Source organism: Botryllus schlosseri, chromosome 1, assembly GCF_051294905.1.
Source record: "Botryllus schlosseri isolate E-star chromosome 1, Bs_hap1, whole genome shotgun sequence".
In the NCBI taxonomy this organism is placed as follows: Eukaryota; Metazoa; Chordata; class Ascidiacea; order Stolidobranchia; family Styelidae; genus Botryllus; species Botryllus schlosseri.
In genome coordinates, this window is record NC_137236.1 from 5,499,711 (window position 1) to 5,520,055 (window position 20,345).

General features: G+C 38.8%; 2 protein-coding genes across 3 annotated transcripts in view; both read right to left on the reverse strand.

The window, feature by feature from the left end:
* The window catches only part of LOC145436771 (uncharacterized), a 355,402-nt gene extending 341,101 nt beyond the window's left edge, over positions 1 to 14,301 (reverse strand). For both annotated transcript variants that reach the window (XM_080314075.1, XM_080314032.1), the window contains exons 1-2: positions 11,751 to 14,301; positions 9,321 to 9,468 (exon numbers count right to left, since the gene is read on the reverse strand). In XM_080314075.1, coding sequence (XP_080170201.1) covers positions 13,188 to 14,225 — 1,038 coding nt within the window. In that variant the 5' untranslated portion in view covers positions 14,226 to 14,301 and the 3' untranslated portion in view covers positions 9,321 to 9,468; positions 11,751 to 13,187. The remainder of the gene's footprint in view (positions 1 to 9,320; positions 9,469 to 11,750) is intronic.
* Positions 1 to 20,345, reverse strand: part of LOC145433781 (uncharacterized) — a 358,802-nt gene that overhangs the window by 103,398 nt on the left and 235,059 nt on the right. The window lies entirely within an intron of this gene.

Consider the following 20,345-nt stretch of genomic DNA (forward strand, 5'->3'; position numbering starts at 1 on the left):
GCCCTGCGCCCTCTCACGGTTCATACACTTTGTAAGATACAACATCATTATGGTACATCGCCTATATCTGTATATCACGTGACTTATATCTTTCTTCTCGCAACCACGTGACTTACCATTTATCAGCTCGTGCATTTCAATTACAAACTAGACTCATCTGCGATTTCCTACTGTATATTCCATACATATTCGACCAATATATCTATCTGAGGCAATACTGTCGTTGCATTCACGTTGAAGTTGTCAGATCCAGGACTAACGCAGGGACGTGCGTCTACTACTAAAGAGCTAAGTATATCTACCCAGCCACACATTACGTGGGACTCAGGTTACAACTCTAGCAGGTTATCAGACGCCATATCTGGTCTGCACTACTAAATAAATACAGTCCATCCTCAAGATTACCGGACCACGACTGACCTATCGATCTCGCTTCCAATGACATGCCGCCCTATTTCTTGTCGCTTTCTTTTTCTATACTGTATTCTTTACTTTCATTCAGTGTGCATGCCTCCTCTTTACTACGCCTAGGCCAAGGTGGGTGTCCGATTCCATTGACAAATCCAAGTCGCTTCGACATCTTCCTGTCTATTCATTGTATCGCATTTTTTGTGGTGTATTGAACTGATAAAATTGCTAATAAACCAATGATGATGATGATGATGCCAACTCCGGACCACAGGGTAGGTTCGATCACGTTTACAATAAGAACAATTTTGTTCACAATAAGAACAGTCTCATGTTCACAATAACAACAGTCGCTATATTCACAATAACATCAGTCGCAGCACCAACATATTCCCCGGACACTTTGTCAGAGTGGCAACATGGTACGAACACAACCCAGACATGAAGTACGAACACCCCCAGACACGATGTCCGAGTGTCAACGCAGTCCGAACACACGCCAGACACGATGTCCGAGTGTCAACGCAGTCCGAACACACCCAGACACGGTGTCCGAACGCCCCCAGACATGATGTTCGAACATGATGTCCGAACATCCTCCATACACGTTGTCCGAACTCGAACAGTCTCATGTTCACAATAAGAACAACCATGTTCACAATAAGAACAGTCTCATGTTCACAATAAGAACAGTCTCATGTTGACAATAAGAGCAGTCATGTTCACAATAAGAACAGTCTCATGTTCACAATAGGAACAGTCATATTCACAATAAGAACAATCTCATGTTCACAATAAGAACGCATATTTATACGTGTTTTGACCTCATCAGTTGACGAAATGAATTTCAGTTAACTCAAAAAGCACATAATATATAAAGAATATGCCACTAGTTGTCGACATTTGGCACTTTCAACGACGGCATAGATAGAACGGGTGAATGGATACTTTGTCTCAACAAATTACACCTCCTCAATCTTTTTCAACAGCCAACCCCTACATCTTGACAGCTGGCCAGTAGCAAAGTAGCCTACTTCTACTTATCGGCGTTCTCAATCCGACTTACTCGAATGTCTTCGTCTTTGCACTACTTCTCGCAACTCTAGTTACATGACATACTTTGTATTTTGAAAAGTATAACGAAATTTAGGACAAGTCTGTGAGACTATATCCCTTTTACGAGTGAATGTGTCACAAAAATTGGACAAAACACCTGTATCACGGTAACAGAATATCTTTCAAATATTGGAACTATACATAGTGTCGTCCTTTATTGTGTTCGTCCAAACAATACATATTACCATTTCGAAAATACACACCTAAGATTAACTGCTTGTAGCACACCTTAACCAAATCAGTTTTTTTCAAATACAGTAGTCACCACACTACTTTTCAGGTATTTCCTGATCTGTTACCGCTAGTGGCTAGTATTTTTGAAATGTCTGAAAAATCGCCAGTTCTACTCGTGATTCAGTGGAAATTTACCTCGTGACTTTGATTTCTACTTCAAATCGAGTAGCAAGGTCAGACTACTTTTGACCACTCCTGCATCAAAACTGTGACGCCAAACAAAGGCTTTTGCGAAAATTCATTTCGACATCTATTTCGATAAATACTATCAGCTCGATTTACAGGAGTTGGAATATGGAAACGAACAATACATTCCTATTCAGCTTAGATGAATAAACATGTAGAAAATATATACAGATGTATTGCTCGTTGTATTGAGCGTATCAAGATTCATCTTCTAAAATCTAAAGTAGCGTCTTCAAACGTGAGTCTTTCCAGCATAAAATCTGTGTATCGCAAGCCAGCGCCAAAACTTTTGTAGGTTGTGAGGTTATTTTAGTGGTCGATGTAAGTCACGGCTTCCCTCAGAGGACACAGAATCACTTTGGCGAGTTCCTGCTGTCCTGTATGATAGAAAAGCATATATTAAAGCCCTCGCACAAGTGATCAAAGTAATCAGATATGCAAGTCAAGTAGAAGTAACTTCGTAAATTTACATGAAATTGCAAGCTTAACTAGATGGTGGTCAAAGTAGTTACCGATGCTACTCAAGTAGAGGTAACCTAGTTTACTGTCACTGAACTACAAGTAGTAAAGTTAAATTTGGTCCAAGTAGACAGGATATTTTAGCGAATCCATCATTTTCAAGTGCAATCACTTCGCTTCTACCTGTTAGAGGTGTGCAAAAATGAGCAAGCATCGTTCTTTCAGACAATGTAACAATTTCGTGAGTGGACAGTAAAATCTGAATTTTCATTGAATTTTTTTTCATAATGAATTCGAAATTTCTAAACATCTGCCAGTTGGGATCGGGCCTATGGTGTCGATTTTTTAGGCAGCACAACAATTTCCTCAGTGAATCCCGAAATCCTGAAAGAAGATAGTTTTGAACAACCCTAGTGCTCGCTGCTCAGTAACGAAGTATATTTTCCCACTTGCACCACTGTCTCAAGTGCTCATTATTTTGAATACTTCTAGTTTGCCATTTCAGTTTTGTTTGCCAAACTAGGCTTAGAAAATCTACATTCTACATACTTTCAAATCACTACTTCTACTTGAGTAGCAACCAGGGTTGTAACCAAGTGACAAGGTTCCGAGTCACAAGTCAAACTCACTTTTATAGTTTTGATTCGAGTCAAGTCGAGTCATTTTCAATTCACCCGAGTCAAGCCCGAAACCAAGTCATAGTGTTGTGACTCAAGTCCAAGTCATTATGTTCACTGTTCAGTTTTCAGCTCAATTCGGTTCAACTCACTTTTTAAACTCTGCTCGAGTGACATTGAATGGCCCGCATTTATAATATCATAATTTTCCTCAGTCGTAACAGTTTCTGGCCCTATTTTCCAATGATCAGGACTGATAGACGAAATACCAATCATGTGGTGGCTTTACCATCCTTTGAATTGACAATGAAATGTCTGTCGTGGCCGTCTTGAGCTCAAGTCATTACAACCTGGTAGCAACGTTAACTGCTACTTGAATTAGATTTAGCGTGTCTTAAACCCCTACTTCCGCATGTAATCGAGTAGAAATCCATGTTGCTACTTCTACTTCTACAACGCTGACAGCTACTTGAAGTAGATTTGTCATGTCCTAAAACAGTTTCTTGTACTTGAGTACACCGATTAAGTGGTAGCACTTCTTTACTGACCACTTCTCATTGGTATAGGCTATCAGTATAGAATCATCACTTGTTGTTTTACAATAAAATTGCAACAATATTATTTGGCTCACATCGATCAATCACTAGGACATGTACTTTCTTGGTTAGAGTGCTCAGGTATTGTTGGAGTGTGTAGTAGGACACTGTCACGCCTCTGTTGGCGCACAGAAGCATTCGCGTGCTATCGTTGAAAAGTGCTTCGTCGCCGTTGTCACATCGTGGGGAGCCTGAAATATGAAGTGAATCAATCAAAATTCATACAATATTTTGGAGCACAAACAAACATTTCAAGCAGACTTGTACAAACTACCAGTTGGTCAACGGTAAACTAACTGCTGGATTTCCGAGTTCTGATTTTCTAGTTGTTATAGCCAGAATTGAAGAGAGAGTAGTTTCAGTTATAGTTACTAGTTTTGAAAAGTGACTAGTTCTAGTTGCGGCAACAGTGAGCTACTCCCACTCCCATTTTCGACTTGTAGGCTACATTATGACACTATAACTACCACTCCGTCTCAATATTAGAGTCAGGTGAATAATTCGATGTACGTTCAACTCGACAATATCAATATACGTCTTGCGGGAAGAATATGACAAACTTCCATCAAACCCCTAATTTCTCAAACAGACCTGACGCAGAAACAGACGCTCTTCTCATAATGCTTCTGTGGTGTAAAAACCCCTTCTCTAGTTGCAAGTTTTGTCAAGTCAGCAATGCAGTTGCAGATTGGAAAAGTGAGCAGTTCCACTTCTAGTTTAGCTTTAAAAAAATGAGCTATTCTAGTTATAGATGAAGATTTAGCAAAGTAAGTTCTAGCTTCAGATTTTGAAGTGAGCAGTTTGAGATCTAGAGTTGAGTTTTGAAAGTGTGTAGTTCTAGCTCTAATTTTAAAATCCTGTAATTTGTACAAATCTGATACCAAGATTTCCAGACCAAATCCTGCTTTATCCGTTAAATCCACCCATTTGCTAATCGGCTGGGTCTTGTGTCTCATCAGTTGAATTAAAAAGAGTTTTGAAATACGGAAATTTACAAGTCGGCCAGGGCTAAGAATCATTTAGGTGAAGTCACACACCAGTAACAGTTGTGATGTATCTGCTCAACACGACATGGACACGGAATTCCCAATAACTTTGAATGTAAACATTTCCTTGTGAATTTTAAGATCATCACTGGTTCAGAATAATTTTGGATTCCTGGTTATCGGCCAGAATTGCGTCAATGTCATTTTACAAACTGGATTGGAACAGGAAATGTTTGATATTTTAATCAGAGCTGACTTGGGTAACTAGAAAATTATAATCTAATTTGTGAAATGTTTCTTTGCTCTCGTTGTAATTTAATTTCTGGATTTCCTGAAAATACTACAGGAGAACTGTACCGTGCAAAGCAAATCTAGCTGTCACAGATATTTGCATTCTCATGCCTATAAGAACAAACTATGAATTGATACGAAATGAACTTGATTAAATGTCAAATTTTCGCAATTCCAGTAATTCTAATTATAATCTAATTTGGAGAAAAACTGTGTAGCTCTAATACTGATTTTTATCAAGTTTGAAAATAAAAACTATGAAGATATCATTCTAATTACAGTCTAATTTTAAAAAATGTTTCACTGCAATTCTTATTCTAATATAATTCTGAAAAGGTTGAAATTTTCAAGTTGTCCAAGTCTGCCTCGGAGTCGCCGCGCCACTCATGAATTGATTTGAGCTAATACCAAATTCGGATTTCAAGTGATCAAATCTCTGATTCGTAGAAATACCCTACGCTTCAAAGAGGAAGTCTATCCGGAATGAAAACATCATAGACTACACAAAGCTTCACCCATGTTGATAGATGATAGCAAACTACTGCGTTAGATTGGTATCGATCAATATCTGAAGCTGAGCATCCGATTCTGCCATATGTTACTGCATTATGAGTGCCGCCTCTCGCTTGTCACAAACTAGTGTCTGTGTCTCTGTATTAGCAGCACCTGTAAAATGAAACAAGAAGAATTGTTACTAGTCGAGAATAGCACCACCTTTGTGATAAGTTGGTAAAACTTCATATTAATAGTTAGAGTGTGAATTATTAGGATTCTTTAAATTTGAAGTCATACATCATACGTTTCCCAATTCATAACGTGATTATCAGGCATCGTCACCTACACTAAGCGTAAAATATTATTAACGAAAAATAGTTTCAATACTTCACTATGGCTATTGGAATCCTGAACCGCTGTTAGCCATATCTCAGAATCTAAAGACATGTTGCACAATATTACGAACATTCACAAAATAAAGATTTCTCTTAGTGATCAACTTGCACAATAGCTACAGAAGAGTCATGCTTCAAAAATACGAAATTATTTTGTATGTAGTGTAGCTGGCATCGTCCTTGGGGCCACGAACAATACATATGTCACCTTTTAAAGTTATTACAACTGTTATTAACTTGATATTACGGTGTACTCGAATACTATACTGAAATCTATCAATACATTTGGATTCAAATCACCCAGGTACTCGATTTTACCAAACCCTACAGCTTAGCAAGGTTGGGAGTATCTGTCATGTATTGTTTTCATTCAGTGTGCATACCTCTTATTCACTTCGCATAGGCTAAGGTGGGTATATATATATATCGACTTTCAATTAAATAATTAAATAAAAAGGACAAAAAGGGCATTTTTCCATTGCAGCGTAGTCTTGTGATGTTTTTGAAACAGTGAAAATATGAATAAACCGGATTGATTGGCCGATATCGGATTTTGGAGTCACATACAATTCTGATACATCAGGTCGACATTCAAAAGGTATGGCATGTAGATCAACGCTCTGTAATCGGCCTCCATGCAGAAAAAAGATTTCACTGCATCCATAAAAAACATAAAATGCCATCCACAGGTGCTGGTGACGTCATATTTTGTGTTACGATTGTTGATACACGCTATTCTTTCGAATTCTCTACTAGTTGCTGACGATTGCCCCTGACGAGTGTCAGCCGAAAATATTCGGGTTCATTTCAATATGAATATACTATTCAATTGTATGTTGTATGTATCCCAGAGACCAGGTGTCCATTTCAATCCTTTGCCCATTCTTCCCGAGAACTTCCGGGGCAATATAGTCGGGTGTGGCTCAAAACGTGTTCTTTGTTTGGTTGTCAAGTCGGTGTTGGTAGCTAGGCCAAAATTTCAAATCTTCATCTTCATGTTGTCGTTCCGGAGGAGGTTCTCCAGCTGTCAAGACAAATCCAGTTCTAGGTTATTGATGATCGACTGACTACTGCATTTTAGTACAGTTGTTCTAGTTCTGGATGGGCACTTAAATAAAATTAGTTTACGAACAAATAGTAAATCTTACAGCCGTTGCTAGCAATGTAGCTCAGAGTCGTCACTACTTACAGTGACGTGGCCATGGAGAGGGTTATGGGATCAAAAACCCTCTCATTTAAACTAGAAATGCTGATGACATCTCTGATATTTCTTAACCAATTTCCGCTACAGTTATTCGTACTACAAATTATTATTAGCTAGTAGCCGTGTTCTAGTCAAGTTAGTTGTAAATATATCAGTTGTTAGTTCTAGTTGTTGCAAAGTGAATGGTGCTAGTTGAAAATTAGAATTTTGCAGAGTGAGTGGTTCTGTAGCTGTAGTTTTAATTGCGAGTTTTTAAAAGTTAGTAGTCGCAGTTCTAGTTGTGCAATGAAAATCTAGTGGTCTGGTACCACTGGAAACAATGTTGCCTTGAGATATCCATATGAATGAATCCAATGAATGGTTCACAATTGTGAAGATAAGCAAATCATAGCAGAATATGTTACATGCAATAACGAGACTCTGGTTCTCTGATGATGCGCAATAATTTGTGAACTTTCAACTGCGACAGACAACAAAACCAAAGCCCATAGGACTGATGGAATGACAACAGCAATCTTATTTGTTCAGGACATCTAAATCAGTGGTTCGCAAACTGTTTAAGCTAGTGGGCAACAAAGAATTCAACAACTCGAGCGGACATGGGAACCTTCCAAATTAGAAACTTCATTTCATGATGCCTTTTTGATATTTGACTTGTTCTACGTAAGGCCGGGTAAAATCGAGTATCTGACTGATTTGAAAGTGAATCGTGCATAGGGCTTCGAGTCGAGCATTTGAGTATCACTTATTATGATGCCATACCAGTATGGATGATGCAGAAATTCAAATACCTACGTAGAATACCTTTTACGCTACGGTACTACCAGGATTACAGCCTTCCACAATAGAAAATTTTTTCGAAAGTTTAATTCTCATTGATAAATTTCACTATCATTTCCGTTCAGTTCGTTGTTAATTATTTGTCCTCTTGCGGCAAGGAGCGTATCATTGCAGTACAAAAAAAATCGTTTTTTTACTACTAGACTAGATTATTAGACTTTATTCTTAATTCAGGTTCGAGTACTCTAATCATTGTGACAAGCCGTAGTGATCTAAGTTGTGTAACTAGAAAATTATCAGCTTTTCAAAACTAGATTAAAATTAGAATTATAGCTAAACAAAATTTTTCGAATTTGACCATAATTAGAATGATAGCTACTCAAGTCTTTTCGAATTAGATTAGAATTGATATTACTTATTCCATCAAAGAATTTGTACAAAAACCAAGTGTCAGTTCATATCAATTCCGGGCTAATTCTCATAAGCACGAGAATAGCAAATGTTTGTACACAGAGCTTGGCTCGTTGCGTACGATACAGTTCTCATGTAGCAATTTTAGGAACACCGCAAATTACATTGAAATTTAATTGTGGACGAAAAGTCATTGACAAATCAGTTTAAAACTAGATCACCAGCATGGGTATTTGGTTCTAATAAGGTTGATTGGACACGAATTATCTAATTTTCCAAGTCTGCTAGTGATGAACCTTGCAGAGCTGATGCAATTGCGACCGCCATGGTTTGAGAGACATTACAGTTGTAACAAGGAAATGATTTTATGCTTCTTTGGCACAACTCAAGAACGATGTAGACAAAATCCTTGCCTTGGAAGAGTCCGTGAAATCCGACGTGCTTGTAATTCCAACTTGACACATTTTGTCTTTCTCATGATCCTTCTCTAAAATTCAGATTGGTATAAATAACCAATCTAGTTCGGTGACGAGGAACTAACTACGTCTTCCTCTGACTAGTTCTACTTCTAATGGAGGACTTGGAAAAGTAAGTAGTTCTAGACTTGTAGTTATAGTTGCACAACTTGGAAAGTAAGTAGTTCAATGGTTGCACAGTTTAAATTCCACTACTGTACCGTACCGGCCAACAATGTATACGATGGTAAAAAAATGCATCAAGTTATCCAGTTAATTGTAGTTTTGATATTATTTTCCACTGTGGAAACCGTGACATTCCGATTGGTCGTATCGCAGCATACCAAACATGTAGTACAAAGCTATGCGTTGTACTGGAAATGACATGGCGTGATTAACCGACAGCATTGTGACAAACTGCAGCGAACTAGGTGCAAACACTAAAGTATCTATAAACTGATGTGTAACTGTCATTATACGCTTTGTGGTCGAGTAAAGGGTACGTGGTCGAACATATTTCATAATGAGTAATACTCGGATCAAATCCGAATGCTCGATTCAGAATAGAATCACTCAGCCACACAATTTCACCCAGACCTACGTCTAAGACCCCTGCAACTACTATTCGTCAAATCACAGATCAATTTTGTTATATAAACTCACAAAACAAACCCAACGACCAGGTACCCACTTCGAAAATGTGCCCTTTTTGTCGAGAACTTCTGGTAAAAGATAGTTGGGTGTGGCCCAAAAAGTATTCTTTCGTTTGGTCGGCTTTGGTAGCGAGTCCGACACCTTCAATCTTCCATTTTATTGTTTCGGAATAAATCTCCAGCTGTCAATACAAATCCAGTTACATGACTATATAGACTCGTAAAAAATTAAGAACTAGTTGGTTGATGATCAGCTAGCTACTGTTATTTTGAGTAAGTCCTAGTTCTTGTTCTAGTTGCTAGTTTAGAAAAGTGAGTAATTCTAGTTCCAGTTGCAGTTGCAAGTTTTGAACAGTGAGTACCGATAGCTCTAGTTCCAATTATGTACAGCCTAGTGAAAATAACAGTAGTTTGTACACGTCTGGCACCACTGCAAACAATAGCACCGTGATATTCGTTGTGAATGATGTGAATAATCTTACAATCGTGAAGTTGGACAACTCCAAGCAGAATCTGTTGCATGTGAAAACGAGTCTATGGTTCTGTGATGACGCGTCTTCTTTTGTAAACTTCCATCAACGACTGATCAACAAAAATCAAATGTAATTGGATTGATAGATTGACAATATTATTTGCCGGAAAATCTAAATCAGTGGTTCGAAACCTTCTGGAGCTAGCCTGCTGGTAAAATTCAAGAACAAATTTTGCAGACCCATTGAACCGTCCAAATTAGAAAATTCATTTCAGACTGCCGTTTTGATATTATAGTTGTCATATGTAGGGAAAATTCAAGTACAATTCTGAATACTGTATAAAGGCTTTGAGTCGAGTATTCGAGTATCACTCATCATGACATCAAAGCGGTATGAATGTGAATGAGGTGGATATTTCACATATGCACCACAAACAAAATAATGATTCAGATTTGAGTATGGTACTCGGATCATTGTGCCAAGCCCCAGTGATCAGAGTTTCATTTTTAGTTATTCCAAACTAAATTAGAATAAGAATTATTGCTACAATTTTTTCCAAATTCAATTACAATTGGAATTCTACATAGTACAGAAGTTCATCTCATGAGCATGAAATCCTTAATATCTGTACACCAAGCTTGGCTCGTTTCGCACAGCACCGTTTTCATGCAGTGTCTTCTTTAAAAGCAGAAATGTAAAATGGGAGAAACAATTGGCAAATTAGATTAAAATTAGATTACCGGCATTTCGCTCAAGTTAATCTAATGTGACAACTAGAGTTATCTAGTTGACCCGGTCTGTCAGTAATCAACGTTACATAACTGATGGGATTTCGACCGACAGTTTGCGACACACTGGAATTGTGACCAGGAAATGTTTTCACCCTTCTTTTGCACAACTCGAGAGCGATGTAGACGAATCCTTGTCTTGGAAATATCCGTGAAATCCAACAACTTGCTTCTGATTCAAAATGCGATGGAGACTGATCTCGAGACACATTTTGTCTTTCGGATGCTCATTCACTAATAGTTTTTGCAATTCAAACAAAATTGATGCCTGTAATCGAAGCGCAGCCCTTTATAGGTACACAGCTTTTGGCCCGATCTGCACTATATAGTTCTCATGTAGCATTTTTAGGAAAACTAGAAATTAAGTTATAATTAAAATGAGAGCAAATAAATATTTCACAAATTATAATGGAATACAAGAATTATCTAGTTGTCCAAGTCTGCAGGTAATAAATATCACAGAGCTGATGATATTGTGAGCATCACCATTTGAGATAGGTTACAGTCTTATCAAGGACATGCGCGTATCCTATTTGCGCAGCTCCAGTAGGACACAGTACAGTCAAAATTCGTGGTTTGAAATCCAAAGACGTACCGGTAGCCTACTTGTGATTCAAACTGCAATGGAGACGGATCTCTCATTTCGTCTTTCTAATGCTACTTGACGACCAGTGCCTAAAATACACACCAAATTGAAACTTGTAATTATAGGTTATACGGTATTAATATTCGATAAGACACATCGAAAGAATTATCGATATCTTTCCATGAGGGGCAAAAAATGTCAGCTATTTTCACGATGCCGCAAAATAGTAGTAAGGAGTCAGAACTTGTGACTGCTAGACTAGAAAAACGGATAGCTCACAAGTGTTTAGATGTAGTCTTTTTAGTATACGTCATGATCAAACATAGCAATGCCTCTGTGAGCCTATTTTACTTTTGGAAATGTTCCCAAGCTAGATGAATATCGCGGTGATCAGTCAAAGTGGCAGCTATTGCTTTTATCGGTATCTACCGGTATTCTTAAATCCAAAATAGGTAGCGCTATAGCTATGAAAAGCATTTACAAATGGAAATTGGCAAGTTCTTGACCAATGACCATGCAAACGTTTTCAGAAAGGTATTCACAACCACTGCATTAGTGCATGCAACAAATGTTATCAGTCACACAGATTTATTATCTGTCAATAAATCCTGACTCACCATTGCTACAGTCTTTCAAGCAAAAGCTTGTTCTGTTTCAACATCAGTCATTCGAAAGCATTTTGCGAATCCGCTTTTCCCAAGAAATCGACTTCTTGTGTATGGTTTGTGAGTAGACCGTACTTCAAGATCTCTTTTGTTGGAAAGTCTACTTTTTCAGATATTATCTTCAAATCTAATCCAGATAAATTTGCCAAATGAAATATCGCATATGAACACACTGCACAAAATGCCAACAAGCACTAGCAATAACGAACGTAACAAACTAACCAACAACTAACGCGATTCAATTCTGAAGCAACTCATTCTTCACTATTTTATGGGAATCAGATTAGCTTTCCACAGTAACAGCAGTACAGCAAATTTACTGGAGAATCACACAGACAGAACTAACAGAAAACGGGGAAAATTAAGCAGTTACTAGGCTGACAATGGCTGCTGGATCATCACACAAAAGAACACTGATTACGCCGATATTCAATAAATATACAGCAATAGTCATTATATATATTACGATGCTCAACAAATGTCATAATTGTCTCGCAGAGTGGCATAGTTGTCGCAAGAGGATGAGTCGCATGAAATGTTCACAAAAGATATTTGGGCTCATATAGCGATGCCGATTACTTCACATTACAGGACAATCACTTACCGCAGCAGGCAGTGAAAATATAATGAAGTAGCTACATCATGTACATATAGAGCTGTAGCAATGCGTTTAGAGAGAGTTGATCAGTGGGCCATTTTGATGAGACAGACTATTTCAGCACAGCTAACCGTTTCAAGCGCCACATATTTCCGCATAATGTAGTTATGACGTGACATTGAAATCGCTACTTCTAGTTGTTATTCATTCAAAGTCCAAGAGATTACTGGACATTTGTGAAAGCACATACAATGAATTTCAAGTTCCCATCTTGATGGCAACAAGAAACAGCCATTAGACAACGATAAACTGACCTGCATGAATTTTAGTTGTAAAATTTGAATACTCGGACTGTAGAGGGAGTTGCCATAGTTTCAAATTTAACAGCGCGATGGAGACGCCGGCTCCATTCTCGGCATCAGGACGTTCCGACAGTTGGGTGCAAGGGAGGCAATACAGATGAGCAAGGAAAACGCAACAAAAACACGGAAGAAGAAGATTTAAATGCCCTTCATACTGCTAACGCGAGTCTGAATACTTCACAAGTTGTCGACAGGATTTGGCGCAATGGTTTGAGTGCACGAATCAAAATCGAGTTGTTCAGAGCATATTCCGAATTAAGAGTTTATAATACAGCATGCCTGTTCGAATTAATTCAAAGCCATATTGTGTCTGATGGAACACGTCCTAGTAAATGCTCTCTTCATTATGAACCACATTATTACATTATTTTTGATACCAGCATGCATATTAGACCGACACTTTAAGATGTTTTTCCAGATGTATATTATTCAAGATTTTTGACGACAGCATGTATTCATATGTTGCATGAGTTTTCTCTTCCTGGTATATGCTGTTCCACATATGTCACAGTGATGATTCTTGACGCCAGCATGGCTATCCACATGAAGCTTCAGGTAACTATTCCGTGTAAATGCTAATCCACATATTTCACATTTATGATTTTTGACGTCAGCATGAATTTTCAGATGAATGTTGCAGTTGCTCTTCTGTGTGAATGCTCTGCCACATACTTCACATTTATAATTTTTATTGCCCGCATGAATATTCACATGTATCTTCAGGCTACTCTTCTGCGTGAATGCTTTACCACATATCTCACATAGATGAGTTTTAATTTCTGCATGCATATCCATATGACGCGTGAGGCTGGATTTCTCAATGAATTCTCTCCCACATACTTCACATTTATGATTCTTGATCCCGTGATGAGTTTTCATATGATGCTTGAGGCTGGACTTCTCAGTATATGCTTTCCCACATACCTCACATTTCTGATTCGTGATAGTAGTATGAGATTCCATATGATGAATAAGACCACTCTTCCTAGTGAATGCTTTTCCACATATTTCACATTCATGATTTTTCAAGTAATCATGAACAACCATATGATTCCTGAGGTTACTCTTCCGAGAGAATGCTTTTCCACATATATCACATTCATACTTTTTCATGCCCAAATGCATATCCATATGACACTGGAGGTAGATCTTCCGAATAAATACTTTTTGGCATATATGACATTCGTAGTTTTTGACGCCAGCGTGGGTATTCACATGGACCTGGAGGCTACATTTGAACGTGAAGACTTTCCCACATATATCACATTTATGGTCTTTGACGCCAGCATGGGTATTCATGTGACCCCTTAAGTGACTCTTCAAGTTATATGCTTTTCCACATATATCACATTTATGGTTTTTGATGCCGGTATGCGTATCGATGTGACGTTTGAGCTCGTTTTTCAGTAAAAATGCTTTACCACAATAACGACATTCATGATTCTTGATGCCAGTATGTCTATTCATATGAGTACTGAGGTGGCCCTTCGTAGTAAATGCTTTCCCGCATATCTCACACTCATCAATTTTGACGCTGTCATGCACATACATTTTCATGTTCCGAGAAAACGCTTCCTTATCACTATCGCATCGACGATCTTTGTAATCAACAGTTAGTATATTTTACTCCATGTCGATGATCTTCACAGCTTCACAGAACGCTTTTATGACAGTAGAGATATCATCCAACCAATATCACAGGCTTTTGAACAGACATTGCTAACTCTGTTTAGCGTATAAATCCTAACTGCATGATGATATAACTACTTCTGGAATGTATGAAAGTGTAGAACTAAGCAAAGTGGACAATTAGATTGTATAGAGCAGTGGTTCTTCACCGCCGGTCCGGGGACCAGTGCCGGTTCACGACGACCTTTCTGCTGGTCCGCCAGGTATCTTAAAATTTTATACTTTAATTTCAAGATGCAAAATGTTGAAAACTTGTCATTTTTTACGTGAAGAACACATCGAATTTAAACATATTTTGAACTCTTGAGGTAAGATTTGCCCTGGCATGATCGATTAAACTTGGACCTGGGCATAGCATACGGCCCTTGGGCTAAATGCGGCTCGTGACGAGATTCTAACAGGCCCCAGAAAAGTATAGCCTGGAATTTAGAACATAAAACCTACTTTGGAATACTAATGTGTGAAATAAATCCTAAGGCTGCATAAACTGAATCGGAAATGTGATCCTGTTTTCATCTGTGTTGTAAATTAGTGATTATGAAGCCTACCTATAGGTCGTACAATTTGGATTCAAAATACTGCTTGTATAGGAAAGTATACCGTAACAATTATAGACAAAAGTAACGGTTTCAGATAGTTCAAAATTTTCTCTTGCTGTCGTTTCATCACAAATTAACCGGTCTGTGATTTATATTGTTATGACATGCGTGTTCAATCTATAAACCGTAAAACAAGTCAATCAGTGCACGTCAGCACTGAGCAGGGGTAACCCAAAAACGATGAACAGGCATATGCTAAAAATAGAGGTGGTGGCAGGAGGGTGACATTTGAAGAAGACATGAAACACTAAATATTTGTTTACTCGAATGAGGGAAATGAGTCATTGGTGAGCAGGTACCCGTGTTTGGAGATATATTCTGAATCGGCATTATGAGGAAAATGCACTGAAATACTAACACTCGTTGCTGGCTGAGGCCGAGAGAGCACGAATTCCGGAGCATTTGCCAGAGAAACTCTCAAAACAACGAATCTGGATTTCACGCTACAAACAGCCCGGGACCAAGACCAGCATGTAATATCCAAAATACATTTTTATGTCCCCATAAATAAAAGAGTGCAGAGAAATGTGAATTAATTGTGTTAAGAGTGATTCGTGCTTCACATGGCTTGGCATATTGTCACTTGAAGAATCAAAATATTTTTTTGGTAAATGAACTCTCACTTCCTTACAGCCTAAATTAACACACCCACTTAGCTAACAGCTTGTGTTAACAATGGAATTCACTGTTCTCCTTTTAGAATTAAAATACGCCACGAAATATGGTTTAAACTTTGGGCCGGGCCGGCAAACCTAATTTTTGCTTCTCACTTTGCACGCTTAAAAAACCCATTGTTCACCCTTGATTCAACTGACAGTTCAAGCCGTCTCCGGTGACAACATGCCACCGACAAGTACGAACTTAGTCGCTAAACCGCGCTGTTTACACGATCATTTTTTCGATTTATTCATTTTGTGGATGATCCCATATCGCAGTCACCAGGTGTTTTTGTGCAGCGTATTGGATTCATTGTATGACTGGCGGAAGTGGGAAATGGGCAAGGTAGCACAAGAAAGTGCTTGTTTCGACTCAGAGACGCTTCTTGTCGAAAAGAAGAATATTATTCGAGTTGTCATATTGGCGTAGTCGATTAGTTCACGGCCTTCGGCGCGAAAGACGGCAATCAACTTTCGGCGCTAGCGCATTTATCTGAGAAAAATAATGTTACTTCGACTCAGCAGACTACTTACCGTAAAATGACATGAATTCCCCTATGAACATATTAATTACGAAGGAAACTCTCTAAACCGTCTCTCTCTAGTTACATAGTGCAAAAAAAAAACAGTTTCATGACTGGACATTAGGGCTGTTCAAAAAAAGCTTTTTCCCTGAATTTTGCTGGCTGCGTGATTCGTCGAGTTGCCTTGAAAAACGGCATACACCAAATTTTAATTCATTCCAACCAATATTCGCGGATTACGTACAGTTTGAAAATTTTTAATTTACCAATAGATGCAAAAAAAATTGTTTTCCAATTTTTTCTGTCAACCCCATGAAATTGTTGCGCTGTCCTCAAAGACGATGCAAAACAAATTTGACTCAATTCCAACCCGTAGAAGCAGAGTTATTTGAGTTTTTCGATGATAATTCTCAGCTTATCCACCAATCAAGGACCATATTCATCACAAGTGTTACGCAGAATATCATTCCTTACCAAATCATGTTGGCCGGAGAGTGATACTGGTTTTGCTCTACAACTGTCGAGTTTTTAGAGAAGCAACGTAACGAATCAAACCATAAATATCTGGCATGCTGGGCTAGAGGTGAAACCACCGATCAAATGTGATTTTCCGTAGAGCCTGCAGCTATAATCGAGCTCTCGCCAGCAGTACCTGTGATGTTGGTAGCTCTGGGTAGTTCAATTGATATGCCTAATGATTATACATCACGATTTACCTCAGTTTGACTCTTTAGTAAGCAGGGTTCATGAGTTCGTCGTAGCAGCTTCAAGGTTTCATCAAACAAAACAAGGTCAAGAGCACTCTGGTGCACTATGAATTACAAATACAGCTGCTTCACAAAAACTTTAAATACGTGACTTCAAGGGCGTAGCCAGAAAAAATATTTGGGGGGGGCGAAAAATTCGATGACGTAAATGAGCCCCTCCCACCTAAAGATAAGGAAAAATGGGCTAAAACGATGGTCTTGGGCCCTTATTGGATGATTAACACAACATCTGAGGCGATCTTTATTCATATATTCCGCTCATATAAAGTGATGTGTGATTGTAGAAAACTCTGACGTCAATACTTTCGCGCGAAGCGCGAAAATTTTTTGGTTAAAGAATGAAAATTGTTCATCATATTGTTACTTGCATATTGCAAATACATTGTCATTATCAGATTTACCGGCAAAGCTGATAGAAGTGGTGTCATCGAACATTCAGGGCTAGTACACTTGAACTATGTTCATAACACACGGCAAGACTATTTAGAGCAGTGGTTCTCAACCGGTGATCCGCAAAGCCTTTTCAAGGGATCCACGAAAACTCCAAATTTGCAAAATGGTTGATAACCTAATAATAATAAACTAATTTTGGTTTGTTTTAAATTAGAGAGATGATGAAGCACTTTCGCTTCATAACTGCTGAAAGTTCAGGACTCACATAAACAGAGAAAGGCCGTCTGAGATGAAATATTCGACCGTGCAAAGTCATTTTAATTGCCAATAGCCTACTTGTACGAGCACATTGCTGTTTAGGGATGTTTTGCTGGGGTTTTGGAAATAATTCTATGCCGAGATCCATTTTCTCCTATGAAATACGCCGACCCCTATTCCAGAATAACTTCACGATGAGCTGCTAGATAGAAATGACTAGGCTGGAGGATATATTGATCCATGTATATGCTGCCATCATAGCCAAATGTGTCGTCTGACAAGTTACGCGTAGTTATTACATTCGTCACCACCTATCTCTGTGGAAATGGATTCTCGGCACTCGTTCATATCAAATCGACGACGTGGATTTTCAAGACATAGCCCAGTATTTCAAGAAATGCAGCTACAGAATTCGCTTTAAAATAATAAAAAGTCGGTGTTATTTTCAAGAAAGGTCATTTCGCTGTTGTTTATCACTAGCCTACAGATAATAATTGCACAAGACAGATGAAGGTTGCATGATAATAGAGGCAAATTTGAAATAAGAACTGGGGGTCCGCCGGGGTAGCCTACGTGAAGGTGCAAAGAGGGTCCGCGACGACAAAAAGGTTGAGAACCACTGATTTAGAGTTTGTATAGGGTGGACGCTGGACGGGACAGTTGTCATTTATTGCTGTTACTTCATGACTTGCGGAGAAAGCTGTCACCACTCAAGAGATCTCTCACACACAAGGTCGTAGCTAGAATTACATTTTTTATTGCGGGGGGGGGGGGAATTTTATGAGTTTGGGGAAGCTCTCCCGTGGGAACACCTCGCAGAACCGTACATCCTGCCATGGGCAATTTCATCACTACCCTTTATTCAAACGATTCTTAGACGCACGCACACACATACCCTATGGAAGCTTCCAGTTGAAAAGCAGTGTGAATATCGGACCTAGTCGCGCGGAGCGTACATGTTTTTGAGTAAATCAAAGTATTTGATCAATAATATTGGTGCGTGTATATGAGCAAGTGGATTCCATTCTTAATAATTACTTCGTTGAAGCACGGTTATTTAGTGCTGACCTCTGGTAAAGATTGATGCTAGTTTAGAGATTGGAATTGCTGATATATATACCAGACCAAATTACAAAACTCCTTTGATCAGACTCGTGCGATTTCAAATTAGCACTTTTTAAAGGGAGGTGGCGATATTTTCCTGTGCCAGTCGCATTCATGTCGGAGAAGTGTGATTGCAGGGACAGGATCATTAGGCGCCAGCCATTTAAGTACCCGAAAATCTATATCGAATACATGCGTCGGTCGGTCAATCATTTTGGGAGCGCACTTTGCGGAGTTGCATGTAACCTACTTTATATGTCTTCGTGTGTCCCGTAACGGGAATTGTCGGAGCTAACAGTCCCCAATCCCCATACTGAACTGACAACCCTAAACTCAATCAACCCAACGACCTTGAGTTACTCTCGTGTATCTACTGGTACTGTTGTCTTCTCATAATTAAGAATGCAGCTAAAATCAATTGTGGGTATTTGCGGAAGATTTGTTTTCGGGACACCGATAATAAAATCAAGACAGTCATGATCATGGACACTAAATCGCGCGAAGCGCGAAGAAACTTTTTAGGTTGCATTCATCTGCCCTAAAATAATGTCACATTTATTGATTTTACGAAAAATTTTCCTAAAATTTGGGGGGGCGATCGCCCCTTTCGCCCCTCGCTGGCTACGCCAGTGCGTGACTTGATGGCTTATTGTGAAGGCAATCTTTGTAGCCTGCATGCCTTGTTTTCATCGAGGGAAAGCACAAAAACACGATAAGAAATATTGCAAAGGCGCTTATGCAAGTGGCGAACGAGCTTCTAGTTTCAGAGGGCGATGTCCCATGATTGAATACAAATATAAAACTTGACATTGACTCTACTGTGCCTGATCTTATCTTGTCGTAGTAGCATATATAATTGAAGTCTTAAAAGCTGTACGGGCTGGATGAATCAGCCATTTATGCTTGGCACATGTCACATTCTTGCAGCATAACGAATCATACCCGCGAGTGCTGTCTAAGTCCTCAATGATGCCCCGGAAGAAGGTCTAAAGGCAAGCATAGACTATGCTGGTAGGACCAGCCAGAAGACTGTTCGCTTGCATTGTTTAGTATGTCCATAATGAATCTTAGATCATTACCGGCTGCTGCACGACTAATGCTCGAATCAAACCAGACATGGACATAAAAAAGAATGTATTGAAGCGATGCGGTAGTTACATTTCTTTAGAGTCCCAATGCAAGCTACCTGGTCGGTCCACATATCTTCTGACCATACAGGATTGTGTCCTGAACCTATCGTTATCTAGTTTTAACACTAAAAATTCAATGACCAAGTGTCTCATTTTAGTATTTAATCACCAACGTACAATACGCTTACAGAATCATCATTGTTGTTAGCGTACTTCTTGAACTAGTAGACGCACATAATCAGCAAGCCGCCGTGGTCGTCATCATTGAAGCATATCTGATTAACCAATCAAAAGACGTGATTTCGTGATTACTAGTCTTCTCGCCGTTCTATGGTCGCTAACACGCCCACTCTATGGCAGCTACTTTCAAATCCATTTAGAAAAATGCTAACGACTTTCCTGTAAGCTTATTGCAGGTTCATTGACGTTTTTTATCAATAATCTACAAAATGAGAAATGGAGAGATT